At 44.9% G+C, this 18,381-nt stretch overlaps 1 protein-coding gene and 1 long non-coding RNA gene across 3 annotated transcripts in view; both read right to left on the bottom strand.

The window, feature by feature from the left end:
• Window positions 1–5,741: 5,741 nt before the first annotated feature.
• LOC117059859 lies at window positions 5,742–6,941 on the bottom strand. The gene is made up of 2 exons (XR_004427956.1): window positions 6,839–6,941; window positions 5,742–6,146 (listed from the first exon to the last, which is right to left on the bottom strand). It is a non-coding gene; the product is annotated as an uncharacterized LOC117059859 (long non-coding RNA).
• A 708-nt stretch (window positions 6,942–7,649) lies between these two features.
• The window catches only part of PCNT (pericentrin), a 53,616-nt gene continuing 42,884 nt past the window's right edge, over window positions 7,650–18,381 (bottom strand). The window contains exons 20-25 of one of the 2 annotated variants that reach the window (XM_033171682.1): window positions 18,018–18,286; window positions 13,924–14,023; window positions 10,218–10,382; window positions 9,169–9,404; window positions 8,210–8,345; window positions 7,650–7,775 (exon numbers count right to left, since the gene is read on the bottom strand). In XM_033171682.1, coding sequence (XP_033027573.1) covers window positions 7,749–7,775; window positions 8,210–8,345; window positions 9,169–9,404; window positions 10,218–10,382; window positions 13,924–14,023; window positions 18,018–18,286 — 933 coding nt within the window. In that variant the 3' untranslated portion in view covers window positions 7,650–7,748. The remainder of the gene's footprint in view (window positions 7,776–8,209; window positions 8,346–9,168; window positions 9,405–10,217; window positions 10,383–13,923; window positions 14,024–18,017; window positions 18,287–18,381) is intronic. The other variant, XM_033171692.1, reaches the window with a different exon arrangement.

Consider the following 18,381-nt stretch of genomic DNA (forward strand, 5'->3'; position numbering starts at 1 on the left):
AATGAAAGTTACCTTTGGTAAGAAACCAGAGGCATTCCTTTTGAGCATGACCAATGAAGAGATTCCCAGTCAGGATAGAGTATTTTTTATGTATGCCACAACAGCAGCTAGGATTTTATTGGCAAGAACATGGAAAGGTGAAGAGATCCCAACAGTGGAAGAATGGCAGATGAAGTTAATGGACTACATGGAACTCGCAGAACTGACCGCTAGAATCCGAGACCAGAGGGAGGAGAAGGTGTCGCAGGACTGGAAAAAATTTAAGAACTATTTAGTTAAATCTGAAAAATTGAATATTTGAGCAGAATTAAGCAAAGGATCGGCTTTAGTAGGTGAATGTTAGATAAAATTGTTTAGAAGAATTTTTTTGTGAATGATTTAATTGTTAAAGACTCTTTTAAGATATTGTGTTTAAGTTATGATCTATATTGATTCATATTGGAGCAAGTATACTTAAGAGTATTAAGAAATATGGTAAATGTTAATGGAAAAAGATATAAAGCTACCTATAACGTATATATGATCTTGAAGGCAGTGAAGGGAACAGGGGAAGTCCCCTAGCAGAGAAGTTAAAAACAGGAAAAGTACAAAGATAGGTGTTAGTTAAGGTTTGTAAGTTTTTCTTTATGTTTATTGATATTGTTATTGTTTTTATTGTGTTTATGTATTGTGTTTTTATTGTGTTTATGTGTATGTTTATGCTGTGTTTATTTTTTGTTCTATTGGAAAATAATAAAAAATCTTTTTTTTAAAAAAAAGAAAAGTTTGGCAAATGTAGGGTGCAGAAAGGGCTGTGCATTACACAAGTCTACTAATCTGCATTGCTGTTATAGGCCCACTGGGTGCAAGTCTTATTAGGAAGAACAATGTTCCGCATCCGATGCAATGTGCTAAGGTCTTATCAGGACAATGATTTTATTAGAGCTAGAGAAACAACAGCCTCTTTTCTTGCCACATCCAGGCTAAATCCATCTTCCCTGCAGAAAACCTTTGACATCTTGAAATCTGTAGTTTCACAATAACACAATTACCATTTTAAATTAGTTTTCAGATTAATGTGGAGTTTAAACTTGGAAAAGGTGGAGTACAACATGAATTGAATTATTACTAAGTATGCATAGGATGGTGGCCTTGTTTGATTGGTTTTGATCGACAAAGATGAAACGTAACTGGCATGATCTTCCCACCAATTCCACTAAAAAAAAATGTTTCCTCTTTCTAGTCCTAAATCCATAAGGTACCCCCGCAGACACACACACTTGCCCAACAGCTCTCCATCCTGAAGAAGGACATCGGTGCAACTCTGATCTCTTCCTAAGTGACCCTGACATTCCTAAAACAGTACCAATAAACTAAAAACAGAGGAAGACAATATGATATGGCAACTCTAAGGCAGCTATTAAAACAATTAAAATGTGAACTTTGGATCAAAAAGTGACTAAAACTAAAGGCAGGAGGCTCTGACTAGGCTGTTACCTCCGCCGCCATTTGGAAACATTGCCAAACGGTACAGCTGAAAGTTTTAGTGCCAGAGAGCTTCTGGCAAACGTCAGCTTCCCTTAGATGGGCAACTCTTTTGCAAGGTCGTGAGAGCAACATTATAGGGCTTAGTTATCCGATTCTTAGTTGCATTTTGAGTCCGCCTTTTTCCTCCAAGGATCTCAAGATGGCAGCCATGGGTCTCCCTCTCCCCATTAAACCCCGCCCTCAACCACCCTGGAGAACAGTTTTAATTCCTCTTTGAAAACAGCCACTGCTTTGGCAAATTAATTTCTGGGCCCCATTCAATGTACTAACCTGAGGGGTTCACTTAGTCCCCCAAAATACCTGAAGAACTGGCTCTTTCCCCATAATTTAAGCTTTCAACCTGCCCATTTTGTGGACTCTCTTTCTTGGGAAGTTTTGAAGCAGAGGCTGGATGGCCATCTGTCCTGGATGCTTTTGCTGAGATTCCTGCATTGCAGGGTCAGACTAGATGACCCACGGGTCCCTATTCTAGGATTCTATTTTACGTTTTTCCTTTTCATTTTACTCTGCTTAAACAATGGCTCTGTTGTAAAATGTAGCAATCTTACCAAACTTGTGTGTTTCACACCCACCGTTTCAACCCTGATCCTACTCTTTGTGTGTCTCCTAAGTTGGCACCATTGGGCCCAGCATGGTGGCAGCGCCATTTCCACCGGTGGCTTCTGTCTCTGCCCACCCTCAGGACATCACACCAGAGGGTGCATTCGGCATCACGCTGGGCCCTCACCCACCATTACGTCCCCAGCAGCGTCTGCTCTGTTCAGAACGGGCACGATCCTGATGGGCCACAGATGCCAGGCACGGTGCGAGGAAACGTATGGGCGGAGAGGCGAGGCTGAGCCAGGGCGAGCAGCAGCTCAGCAGGAGGAGCAAATGGGCCCTGGAGGAGTTGCCTGGGGATATTTGCCAGGTCAGGGCAGCATCGCAGGGGTGCCTGAAATGGTTGAGTGGCCAAGGAGGCTCCTTTTTGCCTCTCCTTCTCTTTCACAGCTGCTGCAGAGGAAAGACTCTCCATGGCAGGAACCCAGTGGATCCAGGATCCTCTGTGCCCAGTCTCAGGCTGCTTGTCATGCGGTTAGGCTGGTGCTGCCAACATGTCTGAATGAGAATGGGTGTTTCCATCTTGTTTTGTATGTGAGTCACTTGGGGAGCCTTTTGGAGGTCACCAATGCTGTAAACAAAGAAACAAAACCTTTTTCTGGCTGCTTTGTTCATATCAAACTGCTGTGAGAAGTATTTCAAACAGGTCCGGCTGGAGATTCCTAGTTCTGGGGAGGATGTGAGCCTCTTCCAATCCTCCGGATGTGTCTCTGGGTTTATAACTCTGGTGAGCCTTTCGGTGAAACCTCAACTCAGGACAGCTCATGCCCTGGAAGAGTCTCCACTCAAGAGGCATCTGCAGCCACTGGCACCTAGTTTGTGCAAAGTGGCCCCCACTGCACCCAGACAGTGGACGGTAGGACTGCTTTGGGTAACCCCCCCCCATCACGATGCCTTTCACCTTGTGAAGCTCCAAAGCATCTCTGGATCTGCACCAAGTTGGTGCTCTCAGGACAACTCCCCAGAGAACTAGGAACCCCCCGGGGGGGGGAGTAAGCAGGGCCAAGACTGGCCGCCCACCGCCCAGTCCAGGGAGAACCATCCTGTACAGGGAGGTTGGGGGAAATCACACAGGAAGCCCCCCCCCCCCAGCAGAGCTATTTTGTGGGGAGGGCTGTTGGCAGCCCTGCCTCCCCCCAGGGCAACCTGACCAGCTTCCAATCAGCTGGAAAGAGAGGGCCCTTTGTGAACTTCACAAGCACCACCCCTAACTCCATCCCATGGAAGGCAATTCTTGCTTGACCCTGCTCAAACCAGTAGCTAAACCGGGCAGCCCCCACTTCCAGGAATTCAAGTACCACTTCCAAGCCACTTCCACAGAAATAGGCATGCATTTTCAATAATAAAAGAAAAGACATTAAGGACCCCCGCCCCAGAACCCGCCTCCTCAAGGGTGCTTTCAGTGTGCAAGAGTTAAAAAGCAGAATAGTGGATATATTTTCCTTTGTCTTCTGTTTCTTTATTATGAACCGTTAAGAGCACACCATCTGGGCAATGGTCAGGATCTACTGTTCCCCCCCCCCCATGGCAACAAAATATATTTCCCAGCCTCGTGACACCAGGCAGTTGGTATGTGGCCCCCTGCCCTCCACAAAGCAGCCAGTTCCCACAGGCGGCCACTCTACTTTCAAGTGACACTAGGCAGGGGCGTTTCTAGCCCCTTGGCTGCCCGGGGTGGGAAGCCAAGAGGCACCCCTGGGGGTGGGGCACCAGAGTGTGTGCGTGTGTCATGATGTCATGACGCACGCGCACAGCACAACACCCCACCCCCAGGGATGCCGGGCGGCGGCTTCGGGAGTCACTGCCATTGTCTCCTCTATTGTAGTATCTTGTAGTCAACAAATATTCAATTAATATATAATAATTTAATCTAAATCATTTTAAACAAAAACAAACAAGCACAGGTTTTAGACTATTTCACCTAAAGTATCTGAAATATGAAATCCAGTAAGGGTGAATAAATTGATGGCAGTATCAGGAAAAATAATTACTTACTTTTTCTTGCACAATAAATAAGTATTCAGCTTCATCAGGTATGTCATCCAACTGAGGAAGTTGTCCCCCCCCCCCCCTGGAAAACAGCCTGTAATTCCTAAAGTTTGAATCTGACATCCAGATTAAACTGAAATCTGCTCTGTGAGGATTAAATGATGCCCAAGTGCCTCTAACAGTGTTCACATTTTCCAAACAGATAATGTCCTGGCATTAAATCTCAGTGTTACATTTATGAGGATGTAGCTCCCATCCCTTCCCAGACACATGGATCAGGTGCTCGTCTTTGCTGGCCTTTGCTCCTTGACCGAATACCTGCATTTGCACACTTGCTTGAGGCCAAGCTCTCCTCAGTCACTTTTAATATGGAAGCCTTCTGCCTGTGATCATGGGGGTAGTACAGCCATCATAACTAGGAGCCATACATAGCCTCATTGGCCATTAATTTGACACTTAAAGCCATCCAAGTTGGTGGCCATAGCTTCATCTTATGACAGTGAATCCCATTGTTTAACTCGTCTGCCCAACTTATTTGAATGACCTTGGGTTCTAGTATTAATTGGGGAGTTCAAGTTTATGCACCTCTATCATTCACCTCTTACACTTTGTCTAAAATAAGCTAAACAGCCCAAACATTGTATCCTCTCCTCATATGCAGGGGTTGATTCAATTCCTTGGCCATTTTGCCGACAGCCCCCCCCTTTTATTTTTACAAGAATAGACTCCTAAAAAAGAAGAGTATTCTCACCTTGTATATGGTGGGGATCTCTGGTCCCAGTGACGACATCACAAGTGTTGAGATGGGGATTCCTGACCTTGGGAGGAATCTCTATGTCCTCCTCTCTTGTCAGATAACGGAAGACAAAAAACTGCAGTTTTACTGATATACTTAAGTCCAGCAGCACCGGCAGTTATATTGCACTTTGTGCATGCCAAAGGCTTCCCTTCCCTTGTACCATATAGGCAACTTCATTTCTCCTCGGTGGGGGGGGGGGTATTCTAGTTTGTACCCAACTAATATCTACTCAGAGTAGACCCAATTAATGCTTCTGTTTGCCATGCCTATTAATTTCAGTAGGTCCACTCTGAGTATGACTGTGTATGTCCAGAGGTTTCCTTCCCTTGTACTATCCAGAAAACTTCATGGCCTCATAGATAGATTCTTTTGCCAAGGCACTCTGAGTATGCTTAGAGGCTGTCTGCTCCATTGCCACGCATGGCTAATGACTGGCTGCAATCTATATATTATTGCAAGGCATCTGTGGTATGAATTGCTCTGAGCACCAGGCAGACAGGAAACACCAGAGAGTCTGATGCAGTGCAGGGGGTGGAAGGACACTCCAGGCTTCCAGATATATAAATTAATACCACAGAAGTCATTGCGGTTTCCCAAAAGGATAACAAACAAAATGGATGCATCTCAAATCTGTTAATCAGATAAGATGGTTCTTGATTGGAAAAGTTTGCAGTGACTTCAACATTGGGAGAGATTCCGCTAGTGGAACATACTAACTGACTCTCGGGGTCCCTTCCAACTCTACAATTCTAAGATTATATGCAGTTTCACATATAATACACTGAAATTATAAAGATGAAAGAAACACAAATGCAATAGTTCTAAGTAAGGGTTTAGAAGGTTTTTTTTAATAATGGTTTGTGAGAAATCCAACTGAATCATTTTAGAATTTTAGTAAAAAGAATCACTGACAGAGACATTATGGCACTTGTCTTAAGAAAAACACAGCATGGCACATTCAGTTGTCAACTTCCTAATAAATCCAAATAAAAAACCGTGAAGGATTACTAAAATTTATAAAAAAATACTTTGTATAAAAACATGATGCAAAATTACAGCAAACACAGGCACTTTTATTCAACTGAACAAAAGTGTTGACAGATTCTGTACATGCAGACATGTTGCTTGCGCAAGATATTCACTGGAGAAGAAAGCAATAGCTGAAAGTTTCTGTAGTTCATGTCAAAGATGTGATCCCAATACTTTCAAAGTTTCTCTTGTCGAGATTGTCCTAAATTAACACAAATTCAAGTTAATTCAAACACAACTTTAAATCATAGTTAAACTATTTATCAAAGCTATGGTGCTGGTACAAGCTGCTGAAACCACGGACACTTCACTCCTCCATCCCTCCCAGCTAAGTTTAAAGAATCTAAAATATAAATATAGAATCTAAAATATAAAATAAGTTAGACATGTAGAGGCAGCCGTCTCCATAGGGAGTGAGGCAGCTGCTTCAGAACAGGGAGCAGTAGAAGTGCTGGAAGGCAGAGGCGTTTGTTCTGCCCCAAACTAGCCTGCTGGCCTCAGGTACAGAGGAAAATGCTGCATGTTTATAGCATTGAACAGCTAATCCATTAAAAAAAATGGAATGGTGAGACACCACTTGATCCTTTGTCTCAGGCAGCAATGTTTTGAGCTAGCGTTGTGGACACGTGCAATGCAATATGATGCACATTTACTCTGAAGTAAGGTTTACTGAGTTTAGGTTGGTTTACTCCCAAATATGTGCGTAGCATTTCAGCCCCCCCTTTTTTTTAAGTGCTACATTTTCCTTTCCTGTTTGAAACTATTTTGGGCCATCTCTGTTTATTTCTTTGACATGACAACAAAAAAGCGCTCTTTGTCTCTATGTGGGTTGCTGGGCATGATTTAAGACTGAAAGCCAAATGCGTGCCTCAGAATTCATCGAAACTACCTTACCCGGCATAATAATTCCCAGTCTCTGCTGAATGGCCTCCAGGTGGGCAATATATTCAGTTAATGAATGTTCAGGATCTTTAGGTGAAGCTGAAGAAGTGCTGTAAGGGCTATAGGACATAAATATAAAAATAAGCCTCCCCAACACACAAACTTCTCAGTACATAAAGTAGCCAAACATATTGACATAAGCACAAAGGGCAAAACATAGCACAAACAGACTTGGGAGGCCCTGACTATCACCCCCCCCCTCCATGTGAAGTCCGGGGGTGTGTGCCAGCTGCTTCCCAGCTGTCTTATGAAGTTTGGAACTTGTTTAAGGAGATCCTGGCTTTCATGCTAAAAAGTAATTGCAGCTATATTCAATTTAAACTTCCTTGGCTGACCAACAGAATAGATTTTTTAAAGCCATGAAGTATAGCAATAATTGGAAGAGGCAACATGAAGTGAAGGTATTAAATGCTGTTTGCAACGCACATGCCACCAAAAAACAGTTTTGTGGATAGGTACAACTCTAATTATAAAAGGGAGCTGAGCAGGAAATTCACAGCTTTGGATTGGCCCCTTGTGATCTTCCAGGTGCTGTTGGATCACAACCTCCATTATTTCTAACCATCAGCCATGCTGCGAGAGACAGTCCAACAACAGCTGAAGGGCCGCAAATTCGCTGCTTCTGTCATAGATAATTCAAGCTTTAAATGCAGTTTTTATTTATAGAATGATTCAGAATGGGATACATTAGTTATAAAAAAGTAGAGTGTGGATGACACCCACATTTGAAACAAATTCAACACCAACCTGTTATGCAGCTCCTGTGGTGGTTTAGGTGAGCAGTTCCCAAGACTCAAGAGATTGCTTCTGCTGCTGTGTCTCCCTTCCTGAGTTCCATCATCTGGGAACACCTCATGCTGCTTTAGCACCTCGATTCTAGCCCTGGTACCTAGATTGAACAGTATACAGTGATTCATTTAGACCTGAACCTATGGTCAATGAAGACAATTCAGAAGGAAGGAATGTGTGCATTTTAAAAAGTAAGATATAGCCTACAGCAAAAACTTTTACTGTATAAGCTGTGCATCAATACTGCAGCAGTCAAGCATTTAAAAGCCTATTAACTATGAGCTGCTACGAGCAAACCCAACTCCTGAGCATTCCCTATGGCTTCCCACCCCCTGCTTTCTGCATCACCATCCATATATCAGGAATCGAGAGATTCCCCTTTGTTTGTGTGGCTGCTTGCACAAGAGGGAGGCAGCCATACTTTTCAAAAGATATGTGGCATAATAATAGGTTATTCATAAATAAGAGGAACACAAGTATACACAATTATGATAGGAGTTTAGTTTGTTCACTTCTGCACAAATAGATATATACTAATAATAACTTGTAATCAATCAACAGGATTCTTCTGGAGTTCTCACATGAATTGTGTCTAGTGCTAGGAGAAACAGATTCCGACGGCATCTCTTTCCTGCCAACTTTGTGCCATTTTTTCACCAGAAACTTTAACCTTGAGGCAAAAAGACATGAATCAGTGTACAAAATAGTTTCCTTAGTACTTGCAAGATCTCACAAATCTGTACAAATGCTGCCCACCACACTTACTGTGAAAATTCCAGGGAAAACATACAAGGTGGCCACACGTCACCCACCCCACTCACACCACATACACCCCCCCCATCCAAGGTCATTTCTACATTTCACAGGCCACACATATCAATTTTGCCAAACAAACCAACAAGCAAGCAAATAGCATACTTCCCCCATCATTACACTATACTGGAATGCCCAGCACCCACCGCCACGTCAGTAAAGTCCCTCTGCTCAGCAAAGGGGATGATCTCTAGCACTCTTTTCTTTCTTTCAAAAAAGCCATTACATCACTGCTGAATTTAGGGCAGTGCGGGTGGATTTAGAAGGTTGAGCCAAAATTGAGAAGACCCATCATTTAGAAGATTCATTTTGGCCTCGCTCAGGGTGCTGTACTACCAAAGGTTACCAAAGTCCACCCCTGGTTCAGTGCCCACTGCCAGCTCTACATGGCTGGTGGGCATGAAACAGCTGAGAAAATGGGTTGATTTCTTTTGTTCTTTCCACCCACCTCAGCAAGTCCCCACTGCCAGGACAAAGTGGCTAGCAGGTAACAAATGTGAAGGCCCTGGGGAATAAACCCTGGAAAATCTGGGATAAAGTCTTTAAAAAGTAAAACTGGGGGGGGGGGGGACTTATTTTCTTCTTTCCCTACCCATACACTCCCCATTGAATAAAAACACTTCACAAGGCACTTTGATTGGCAGATGCCCCTGGTTGCTTCAGGTAAAGTGTTTGGTTACCTTGATATTGCAATCACCACTCTAATGGCAGACCTGAACTTCGTAAATGAACGACTCCGTAATTCAGAGACGTTCAGATCAGGAGAAGGGTAGATGCCCATGCGCGCTATGAGGGACAGGGTTGCTTGCTCGCATTCTTGGAATCCACCCAGAAGCAGCAGAAGGTATTTTTTCTGATAAACCAGAGCTTTCCTAAAGCTCTCAGCTCTCAAATACTTCCTGTATAACTTTTGCATCTAAATTTTAAAGAGAGAAGAACATTGAGCTTACAGAAAACTTAGAAACCAATTACAAAAAGTATCTACCTCAACAATATTTCCGTGCAATCCATTTGTCTGACTGAGAGCTTTCCAAACTGTGTGTCGCACAAACGCTCCCTGCTCTCCTCCCAGGACTGGAAAGGGGTTGGTTTTACCTCCAGTTTGCTAGGAAAACTGAATTACTGTGTTGCGAAATGATGCATGTCTAAAAAACGTGTCACCAACATGAAAAGTTTGGAAAGCTCTGGACTATGTGCTCTTAGCAGTTAAATGTTTACAGGTCGTGTGTGAGTATGAATGAATGCTTGCAGCCTAATTCATTAATGGTTTCTCCCCCCCCCCCTTGAGTGCCTCAGTATTTTAATGGCATTGCCTGTAGTACCATACAATGACCTATTGTGCTATGGCCCTTTCTAAACCCTGCCTGTTCTGGGTTAAACAGGTTAGAGTGGTAAGCCCAGTCAACCAATTTGTTTAGCAGGTAGCGAGTACAGAATTTATATGCAATGTCCAGGAGACTTATAGGGCGATAGTTGGACGGGTCTTGGATGTCTCCCTTATTATAGATAGGGGCTAACAGACTCAGTTTCCAATTTGCCGGGTTTACATGTATCATTTATATAAATACTCATTTTGGGAGTTCAAGATTTTCAACACAAGATTCCCTTAACCCCCTGCTCTGAGCACCCTTCCTATTGCCAGCCAAAGTTTGCTTCATATGTTACTGTTGATATGCCTGAGAACAGCTCAAAGGAAGAGAAATTTTTGCATATGCAAAGAAATTTTTACCTTCAGATTGGAAGATGACATTGCTGACTTGTTTTCTGCCACAAAATTAGTTTTTGTTTCTTCATGCTCTGTTGTTCGCAAGCCATTGTGCAAAATAGGTTTCTCCTCTTGATAAGCAGTCCCTTCCGATTCTTGCATTGAGTTAATAACACATGTAGGTTTGATCTAAGCATGACATTTAAAGACTGGTTCAAAATTCAATACAATATAGGCAATGAAATTCAGCAACATTTAAATATAATGAAATCTCACTGGGGTGGATTTAAAGCATTTCAACAAGCATCAGGAATTTGAAATGAACATATATAAAGCCTTTAAAAGTCTGGTTACTCGTATGGCTCATTTGGATCCCTTCCAGTCAGGATTCAGACCTCATCATGGGACTGAAACTGCCTTGGTCGCACTGGTCAATGATCTCTGGTCGGCTAGTGTTGTAAGAATTTATGATCAGAATTTTTATAACACTAGGGACAAAGGTGAGAGCTGTTTCCTAGTTCTGCTGGTTCTCTCAGTGGCTTTTGACACCATTGACCATCAGGGGCGTTTCTAGCCCCTTGGCTGCCCGGGGCGGGAAGCTAAGAGGCACCCCGGGGGCGGGGCATCGCGGCATGTGCGTGCGTCATGACGTCATGACGCAGGCACACAGCACGACACCCCGCCCCTGGGGATGCCGGGTGGCGGCTTCGAGAGTCTCTGCAGCCCGCAGAGACTCCCGAAGCCGCCGCCCGGGCTCCCTCGGCGGAGCGCAAGTCGGAGCAGGCAGAGGGACGGGCCAGCGAGGAGGAAGGGAGGGGCGGGCCCCCTCTCCATGCCCCGGCTCCGCAAGCCAGCCAGCAGCAGCAGCGGGGAAAGCCGCTGAAAGGGGGGGCCAAGGAAAGCAAAGCTTTCCTCCCTTCCTTTCCTCCCTTTCAGAGGCTTTTTTTGGCTACTGGCTGGCCCGTGTGGAGCATGGCATAGAGGCAAGGGGCGGGCCAGCAAGGAGGGGGTGGCACCCCTCCTCGCTGGCCCGCCCCTTGCCTCCATGCCGCGGCGAAAAAAGCCGCTGGAAGGGGGGGCTATTTTCAGCGCTGCTACACACCTGTTGACCATAACATCTTTCTGGATCGTCTAGAGGGGTTGGGAGCTAGAGCACTGTTATACAGTGGTTCCACTCCTTCCTCCTGGGCTGTGTTCAGAAAGTGGTGGTGGGGGATGAGTGTTCAGACCCCTGAGCCCTCACTTCTGGGGTGCCTCAGGGTTCTGTACTTGCCCTCATGCTTTTCAACATCTACATGCAGCCGCTGGCAGAGATCATCAGGGGGTTTGGGCTGGGTGTTCATGAGTATGCGGATGATACCCATGGGGCTCTACCTCTCTTTCAAATCAGAACCAGTGAAGGCGGTGAATGTGCTGTGTGAGTGTCTGGAGGCGGTTGGAGGATGGATGGTGGCTAACAGATTGAGGTTAATTCCTGACAAGACAGAAGTACTGTTTTTGGGGACAGGAGGTGGGCAGGTATGGAAGACTCCCTGGTCCTGAATGGGGCAACTGTGCCCCTGAAGGACCAGGTGCACAGCCTGGGAGTCATTTTGGACTCACAGCTGTCCATGGAGGCACAGGTTAATTCTGAATCCAGGGCAGCTGTCTACCAGCTCCATCTGGTACGCAGGCTGAGACCCTACCTGCCTGCGGACTGTCTTGCCAGAGTGGTGCAAGCTCTAGTTATCTCTCGCTTGGATTACTGCAATGCGCTCTATGTTGGGCTACCTTTGAAGGTGACCCAGAAACTGCAATTAATCCAGAATGCGGCAGCTAGACTGGTGACTGGGAGCGGCCCCCGAGACCACATAACACCGGTCTTGAAAGATCTACATTGGCTCCCAATACGTTTCCGAGCACAATTCAAAGTGTTGGTGCTGACCTTTAAAGCCCTAAACGGCCTCAGTCCTGTATACCTGAAGAAGCGTCTCCACCCCCATCATTCTGCCCGGACACTGAGGTCCAGCTCCGAGGGCCTTCTGGACGTTCCCTCATTATGAGAAGCCACAGGGAACCAGGCAGAGGGCCTTCTCGGTAGTGGCACCCGCCCTGTGGAACGCTCTCCCGCCAGATGTCAAAGAGAAAAGCAACTACCAGACCTTTAGAAGACATCTGAAGGCAGCCCTCTTTAGGGAAGCTTTTAATGTTTAATAGATTGTATTTTAATATTCTGTTGGAAGCTGCCCAGAGTGGCTGGGGAAACTCAGACAGATGGGCGGGGTATAAATAATAATAATAATAATAATAATAATAATAATAATAATAATAATAATAATAATAAAAAGAGTAAATGCCTGATGGCCTGATACAGGTTGTGTGCTTTCCCTTGTAACTAGGGAAAATGGATGGGGTAGACCACATCAGTGAGCAAGAAGGGTAAGTCTATGGAATACGGTGTGTATTACCCATGTACCTTAGGCTGTCTGTTGCCGGAGCTGGGCAAAGCCTTGCGGGGGGGAGGGGGCAGGTAAATTATTTTTACAAAATGAAGCTCAGGGACCTCAACCCCCATATCCTGGTCTGGTGTGCTGCTCCATTGTGCATTTTCCTTCTTCAGCATCAGATTTAAAAATGGAAGGCTCTTCCTGAATGCAGTCTGAGAAGCAGATAAGGCCCCATATGCCAGGGAGTCTAGGCAGAGTTTGATTTGAGGAGAGGTCTGGAAATCTGGTCTTTGATTGTTTTCATGTTTTCTGTGTGCCTTTTTGGCTTTGGTATGTGGGTCATGATTCTGAGGGCAAAGAGTAGGGAGAAGGAGAGTGTCTCTTACAGAGTCTCGACTTTTGTTTTTTCTTGAGGACTGAGTGCTGTTTACTGGATTCAATGCCTGGGGTTACTTGAATTGATAACTGGATCCAGAGCCACCAAGGTAGATGAAAGCCACCTGATATTCTCAACTGGGGCATAAAAGTGCAGTCTTTCGAGGGGAGCATTAAGAGCATCATGTGGTCTGCTGAGGGCTCTGGCAGCCACTCATTTAGTAATTCCCTCCACCTCTGAAATACATTCCTGTATGATGGTAAGAAAGGAGGAATACTGTTCCTTTTGAGGCATTCCCTCTCCCCTATGGCTCTAAAACACAAACCACTTTTGTTTGAAGAAGACCTGCATTGCCTGTTGGCTCACTCAATGTTGTTTCCACCAGGGGATGTGCCCATTGTAGCAGAGTTGTTTCTGTGGCTGTTTTCTTTGGTTGTGGCCTTTGCTGCCTTGAAATCCATTGGCTCTTCTTGTGAGGAGCCAACTTTTGGAAAAGTTGGTGAGTAAAGAGAGAGATTTTGGGGAAGCAAAAAGAGGAATACAGCTGAAGTGAAGTGAAAAGGTGTAAAGAGATGGGAAAGTTAAAGATAGCTCAAAAAGCAATCATAATGAAAAGGAGCAAGGACATCTGCTTGAGCTGGCAGGAAGACAAAAGTAGAAACATGCTAATAAGAAAATGAGGCGGAGCTGTCAAAAGAATCCTAGAGCTTTCCTTCTTGAGTTGCTAGAGCAGCTAGGACCAAGCATGGCTGCTACATAGCTCTTGTCTGCCAGGAAAATAGCTCACATATATTTAGGACGAACTCTTCCTTCAACCCCCTCAAAAGGTGAAATGGGTTACCCACCTTTTTTCTAAAAAAAGTAATTGCTTATAAGCATTAACTGAAGTATGAACAATGGCTTATGAAAAGAAAATGAACCCTCTTACCGGAGATTTGGAGGAAGCCAGTAACTCTGCTTTAAGTTCCTCAACTATATGCAACAAGGCTGCAACTGCTTCATCATTTGAAGGAGGCCAGTTAACTGTTCTGTTAAATAAAGGGTAGGAAAAAAATAATCCAAGTAATTGTAGACTCTGTTGCTGTCCCATGGAACAGACTTGTCTCTGTATATATGAAGCCTGAGCCATTCGACATTAAGACAGCATATAAAACAAAAGTAATTCACCAATTGTATAAGGAATAACATTTCTCCAGTAAAAAAGTACAGTGGTACCCCGCAAGACGAATGCCTCGCAAGACGAAAGAGTTTTTCGTTTTTTGAGTTGCTTCGCAAGACGAATTTCCCTATGGCCGTGCTTCGCAAGACGAAAACGTCTTGCGATTTTGTTGCCTTTTTCGTAAAACCGTTAATACCCAGGGTGCATTGGTTGAAGAAGGGCAGTTGCAACTTGACTTCGAGGAGCAACTCATAGCAAGCGTTTTGGGAAGGTTTTTGGAGCTTTTTGAAGAATTTGGAGATTTTTTTGGAATTTTTTTGCAGCCATTTGGTAAGTTAAACTTTTAAAACTTTTTTTGAGGGTTTGGGGTTTTTAGGGTGGGTGGTTTGGGATTCAAGGATTTGGGGGTGGGAAGGTGTTTGCCAGGTTTTGGAAGGTTTGGTATTTTTTTGCATTTTTATGAATTTTTTTGCAACCATTTGGTGACTGTACTGATTTTTAAAACTTTTTTGAGGGTTTGGGGTTTTGGGGGTGGGTGGTTTGGGATTCAAGGATTTGGGGGTGGGAAGGTGTTTGCCAGGTTTTGGTGTGGTTTTTTGAATTTTTTTGAGGTTCTGCAACCATTGGGGGGCTGTGTTGATTTTTAAAACTTTTTGGTGGGTTTGGGGTTTTTTGGGGTGGGGGGTTTGGGATTCAAGGATTTGGGGGTGGGAAGGTGTTTACCAGGTTTTGGAAGGTTTGGTGTGGTTTTTTGAATTTTTTTGAGGTTGTTCTGCAACCATTTGGGGGCTGTGCTGATTTTTAAAACTTTTTGGTGGGTTTGGGGTTTTGGGGGTGGGTGGTTTGGGATTCAAGGATTTGGGGGTGGGAAGGTGTTTGTCGGGTTTTGGAAGTTTTGGTGTGTTTTTTTGAATTTTTTTGAGGTTGTTCTGCAACCATTTGGGGACTGTGCTGTTTTTAATTTTTTTTTGAGGGTTTGGGTTTCTTTTGGTGCATTTCTGCGCTGCGGGGGTGCTGTTATGCCACTTGGCAGGTCGTCCCGGGCAGGTTTGACCAGGGGTGGGAAGGTGTGTGTGAAGCAGATGTGAAGCACTGATTTTTGTTTTGTTTTTTTGCGAACGTAGGAGCTCTGCTGACATGGGTCCCAAGAAGGCTGCTCCTGCAGAGGCCGGCGAGAGGAAGAAGGAGAAGGTTACGCTGGAAATGAAGAAGGAGATCATCCGGAAGCATGACGGTGGAATGCGAGTGACAGACCTCACCAGGGAGTACAGGAGGAATCCATCCACCATCGGGACCATCCTGAAGATGAGGGAGAAGATCCTTGCGACAGATGTAGCCAAGGGAGTCACCAGGATCGTGAAGAACCGCCCAGCCAGTGTGGTGTACTGGTTAAGAGCGGTAGACTCGTAATCTGGGGAACCGGGTTCGCGTCTCCACTCCTCCACATGCAGCTGCTGGGTGACCTTGGGCCAGTCACACTTCTTTGAAGTCTCTCAGCCCCACTCACCTCACAGAGTATTTGTTGTGGGGGAGGAAGGGAAAGGAGAATGTTAGCCGCTTTGAGACTCCTTCGGGTAGTGAAAAGCGGGATATCAAAGCGGGATATCAAATCCAAACTCTTCTTCTTCTTCTTCTTCTTCTTCTTCTGTTGCACGCAGACCTCGTACGGCAACAGCCAGGAACCTCAGGCGAGCCAGAAGTCTTCAAGGCAAGCAGAGGCTGGTTTGACAGGTTCAAGACCAGATCTGGAATCCACAGCGTGGTCAGGCATGGAGAGGCTGCCAGTTCCGATGTTCCTGCGGCTGAAGACTTTGCAACGGAGTTCCTGGAGGTTGTGACGACGGAAGGCTACCTTCCACAGCAGGTCTTCAACTGCGACGAGACCGGGCTGTTTTGGAAGAGGATGCCCAAAAGGACCTTCATCACTCAGGAGGAGGCCAAGCTGCCTGGCCACAAGCCCATGAAGGACCGTCTGACCCTCCTCTTCTGTGCCAACGCAAGCGGGGACCTGAAGATCAAGCCCCTGCTGGTGTACCACTCGGAGAGCCCACGGGCCTTCAAGAAACACAAGGTCGACAAAGAGCAGCTGAGTGTGATGTGGCGATCCAACAGTAAGGCTTGGGTCACACGTGTGCTGTTTGTGGACTGGGTCAATCTTGCTTTTGGCCCTGCTGTCAAACAGTACCTGGTGGACAACGACCTGCCGCTAAAGGCTTTGCTTCTCATGGACAATGCTCCTGCTCATCCTAAAGGCCTTGAGGAAGACTTGTTGGAGGACTTCCGCTTCATTAACATCATGTTCCTGCCGCCTAACACCACCCCACTACTCCAGCCAATGGATCAGCAGCTCATCGCCAATTTCAAAAAACTCTACACCAAGGAGCTTTTCAGGCAATGCTTCGAGATGACTGATTGCACCAACATCACCCTGCGGGAATTCTGGAAAGACCACTTCGACATCGCCACCTGCTAGAAGATGATCACCACGGCCTGGGACGGGATCAGCCAGAGAAATTTGAATTGCGCTTGGCGCAGCCTGTGGCCAGACTGTGTGGCAACAAGTGACTCTGATGCACCAGAGTCAACAGTGGTGCAGGACATTGTTTCCCTGGGGAGGACCATGGGCCTCGAGGTCACAGAGGAGGACGTCTGCGAGCTGGTGGAGGAGCACGACCACGAGCTGTCCACCCAGGAGCTGGTCAAACTGCAGGCAGAGGCTACGCAGGAGCAGGCCTCGTTGGAAGAGGAGGAAGCAACTGAGGAACGGCTGTCCTCCAAAGAACTGAGGGACATCTGCCAGAAGTGGAAAGATGTGCAGGCTTTTGCACAGCGGCACCACCCTGACAAGGATCTGGCACGTGACCTTGCGAACACTTTTGACACAAGGATCATGTCGTCTTTCAGAGAGGTGCTGAAAAGGCGGATGAAGCAGCAGACCATGGAAAGGTTCTTCATCAAGAAGCAAAGAGTGGAAGAGGAACCTTCTCCAAGTTGTCCCCCCGAGTCTTAGAAAATGTATGTACTGTACTGCACTTTGGTGATTTTTAAATGTTTTTCTGTCATGTTTAAAAACTTAAGAACATTTCAAAAATTTCAAGAACAAAACTTTTAACAGTATGTATGCCTTTAAAGAGCACTTAATAAACACTTTGTAAACCAAATTTGACTTTGTTTGGACTTTTTTTGCCCATAGGAACGCATTAATTAAATTTCAATGCATTCCTATGGGAAACTGTGGTTCGCAAGACGAAATTTTCGCAAGACGAAAAGACTCGCGGAACGAATTAATTTCGTCTTGCGAGGCACCACTGTACTGTGTTTTTATGAAAGTAATGAAGGCATCACTTTTTTCAGGCACACCTTATCTTCCATGCTCATGTAGACTGAGCATATATGTGTCATGAACTGCCACATTCAGGCCTGATTCTGACCATTGTTTAGTGTTACATCAGCACCAGCAGGTGCAAACTTTGAGCTGCTTTGCATATGTGCAGGTACGAACATGTGTATTTGTATTTGTGTGTGTGTGTGTGTGTGTGTGTGTGTGTATTCATATTCCTTATTGAAGTTAAAGCAGAAAAACATAATTTTTTAAATGTAATAATAGTTTAGGGTCATTACCTCTTAATTGGGCCTTAGGGTCAAGACTCTTGTTGACATATAACAGTTTTAGGATTTTATCCAAGGAAACGAATGTTTCTAGTTGGTGCAGAGAAAATGTCCAATTACTAGGACTGGTTAAGACATTAGTAAATTACGGAAACCAGGACTCATAGTTGTGGTGGCCCCTCAGTTTTGGTAAGGTATTTCAAACACAAGAAATATAAAATTGGTTTCAATTAAGATCCTTGTAAAATACTCACCGCTTTGTAGTTTTATATATGAACTCAGAAAGATAACCTGCAGCAATGAGCAACTGTTCTCTGATGTTTTCTAATTTCTGCTGCTCCACATGGAGCATTACTTTATCTGTTGTAAAGTTGGTGTAATGATTTTTTGAAGGACATGGAGGAAGTTCATCTTGATTTTTACGACAATTAAGGTATCTTTCCTGTTTTTCCAAGTGTTCTAGAATCTGTTGCAAATCCTTTATTCTTCCAGTGTTCTGCCAACGTTGCAATTCCAACTCATGCTATGGGAATAGAAGCATAGCTATTTGCAATACATAAAAATAAAGTAGCACTTTGCAATGCACACAGGAAATAATTAACAAGCTGTAGGAAGAAG

Source organism: Lacerta agilis, chromosome 1 (assembly GCF_009819535.1).
Source record: "Lacerta agilis isolate rLacAgi1 chromosome 1, rLacAgi1.pri, whole genome shotgun sequence".
In the NCBI taxonomy this organism is placed as follows: domain Eukaryota; kingdom Metazoa; phylum Chordata; class Lepidosauria; order Squamata; family Lacertidae; genus Lacerta; species Lacerta agilis.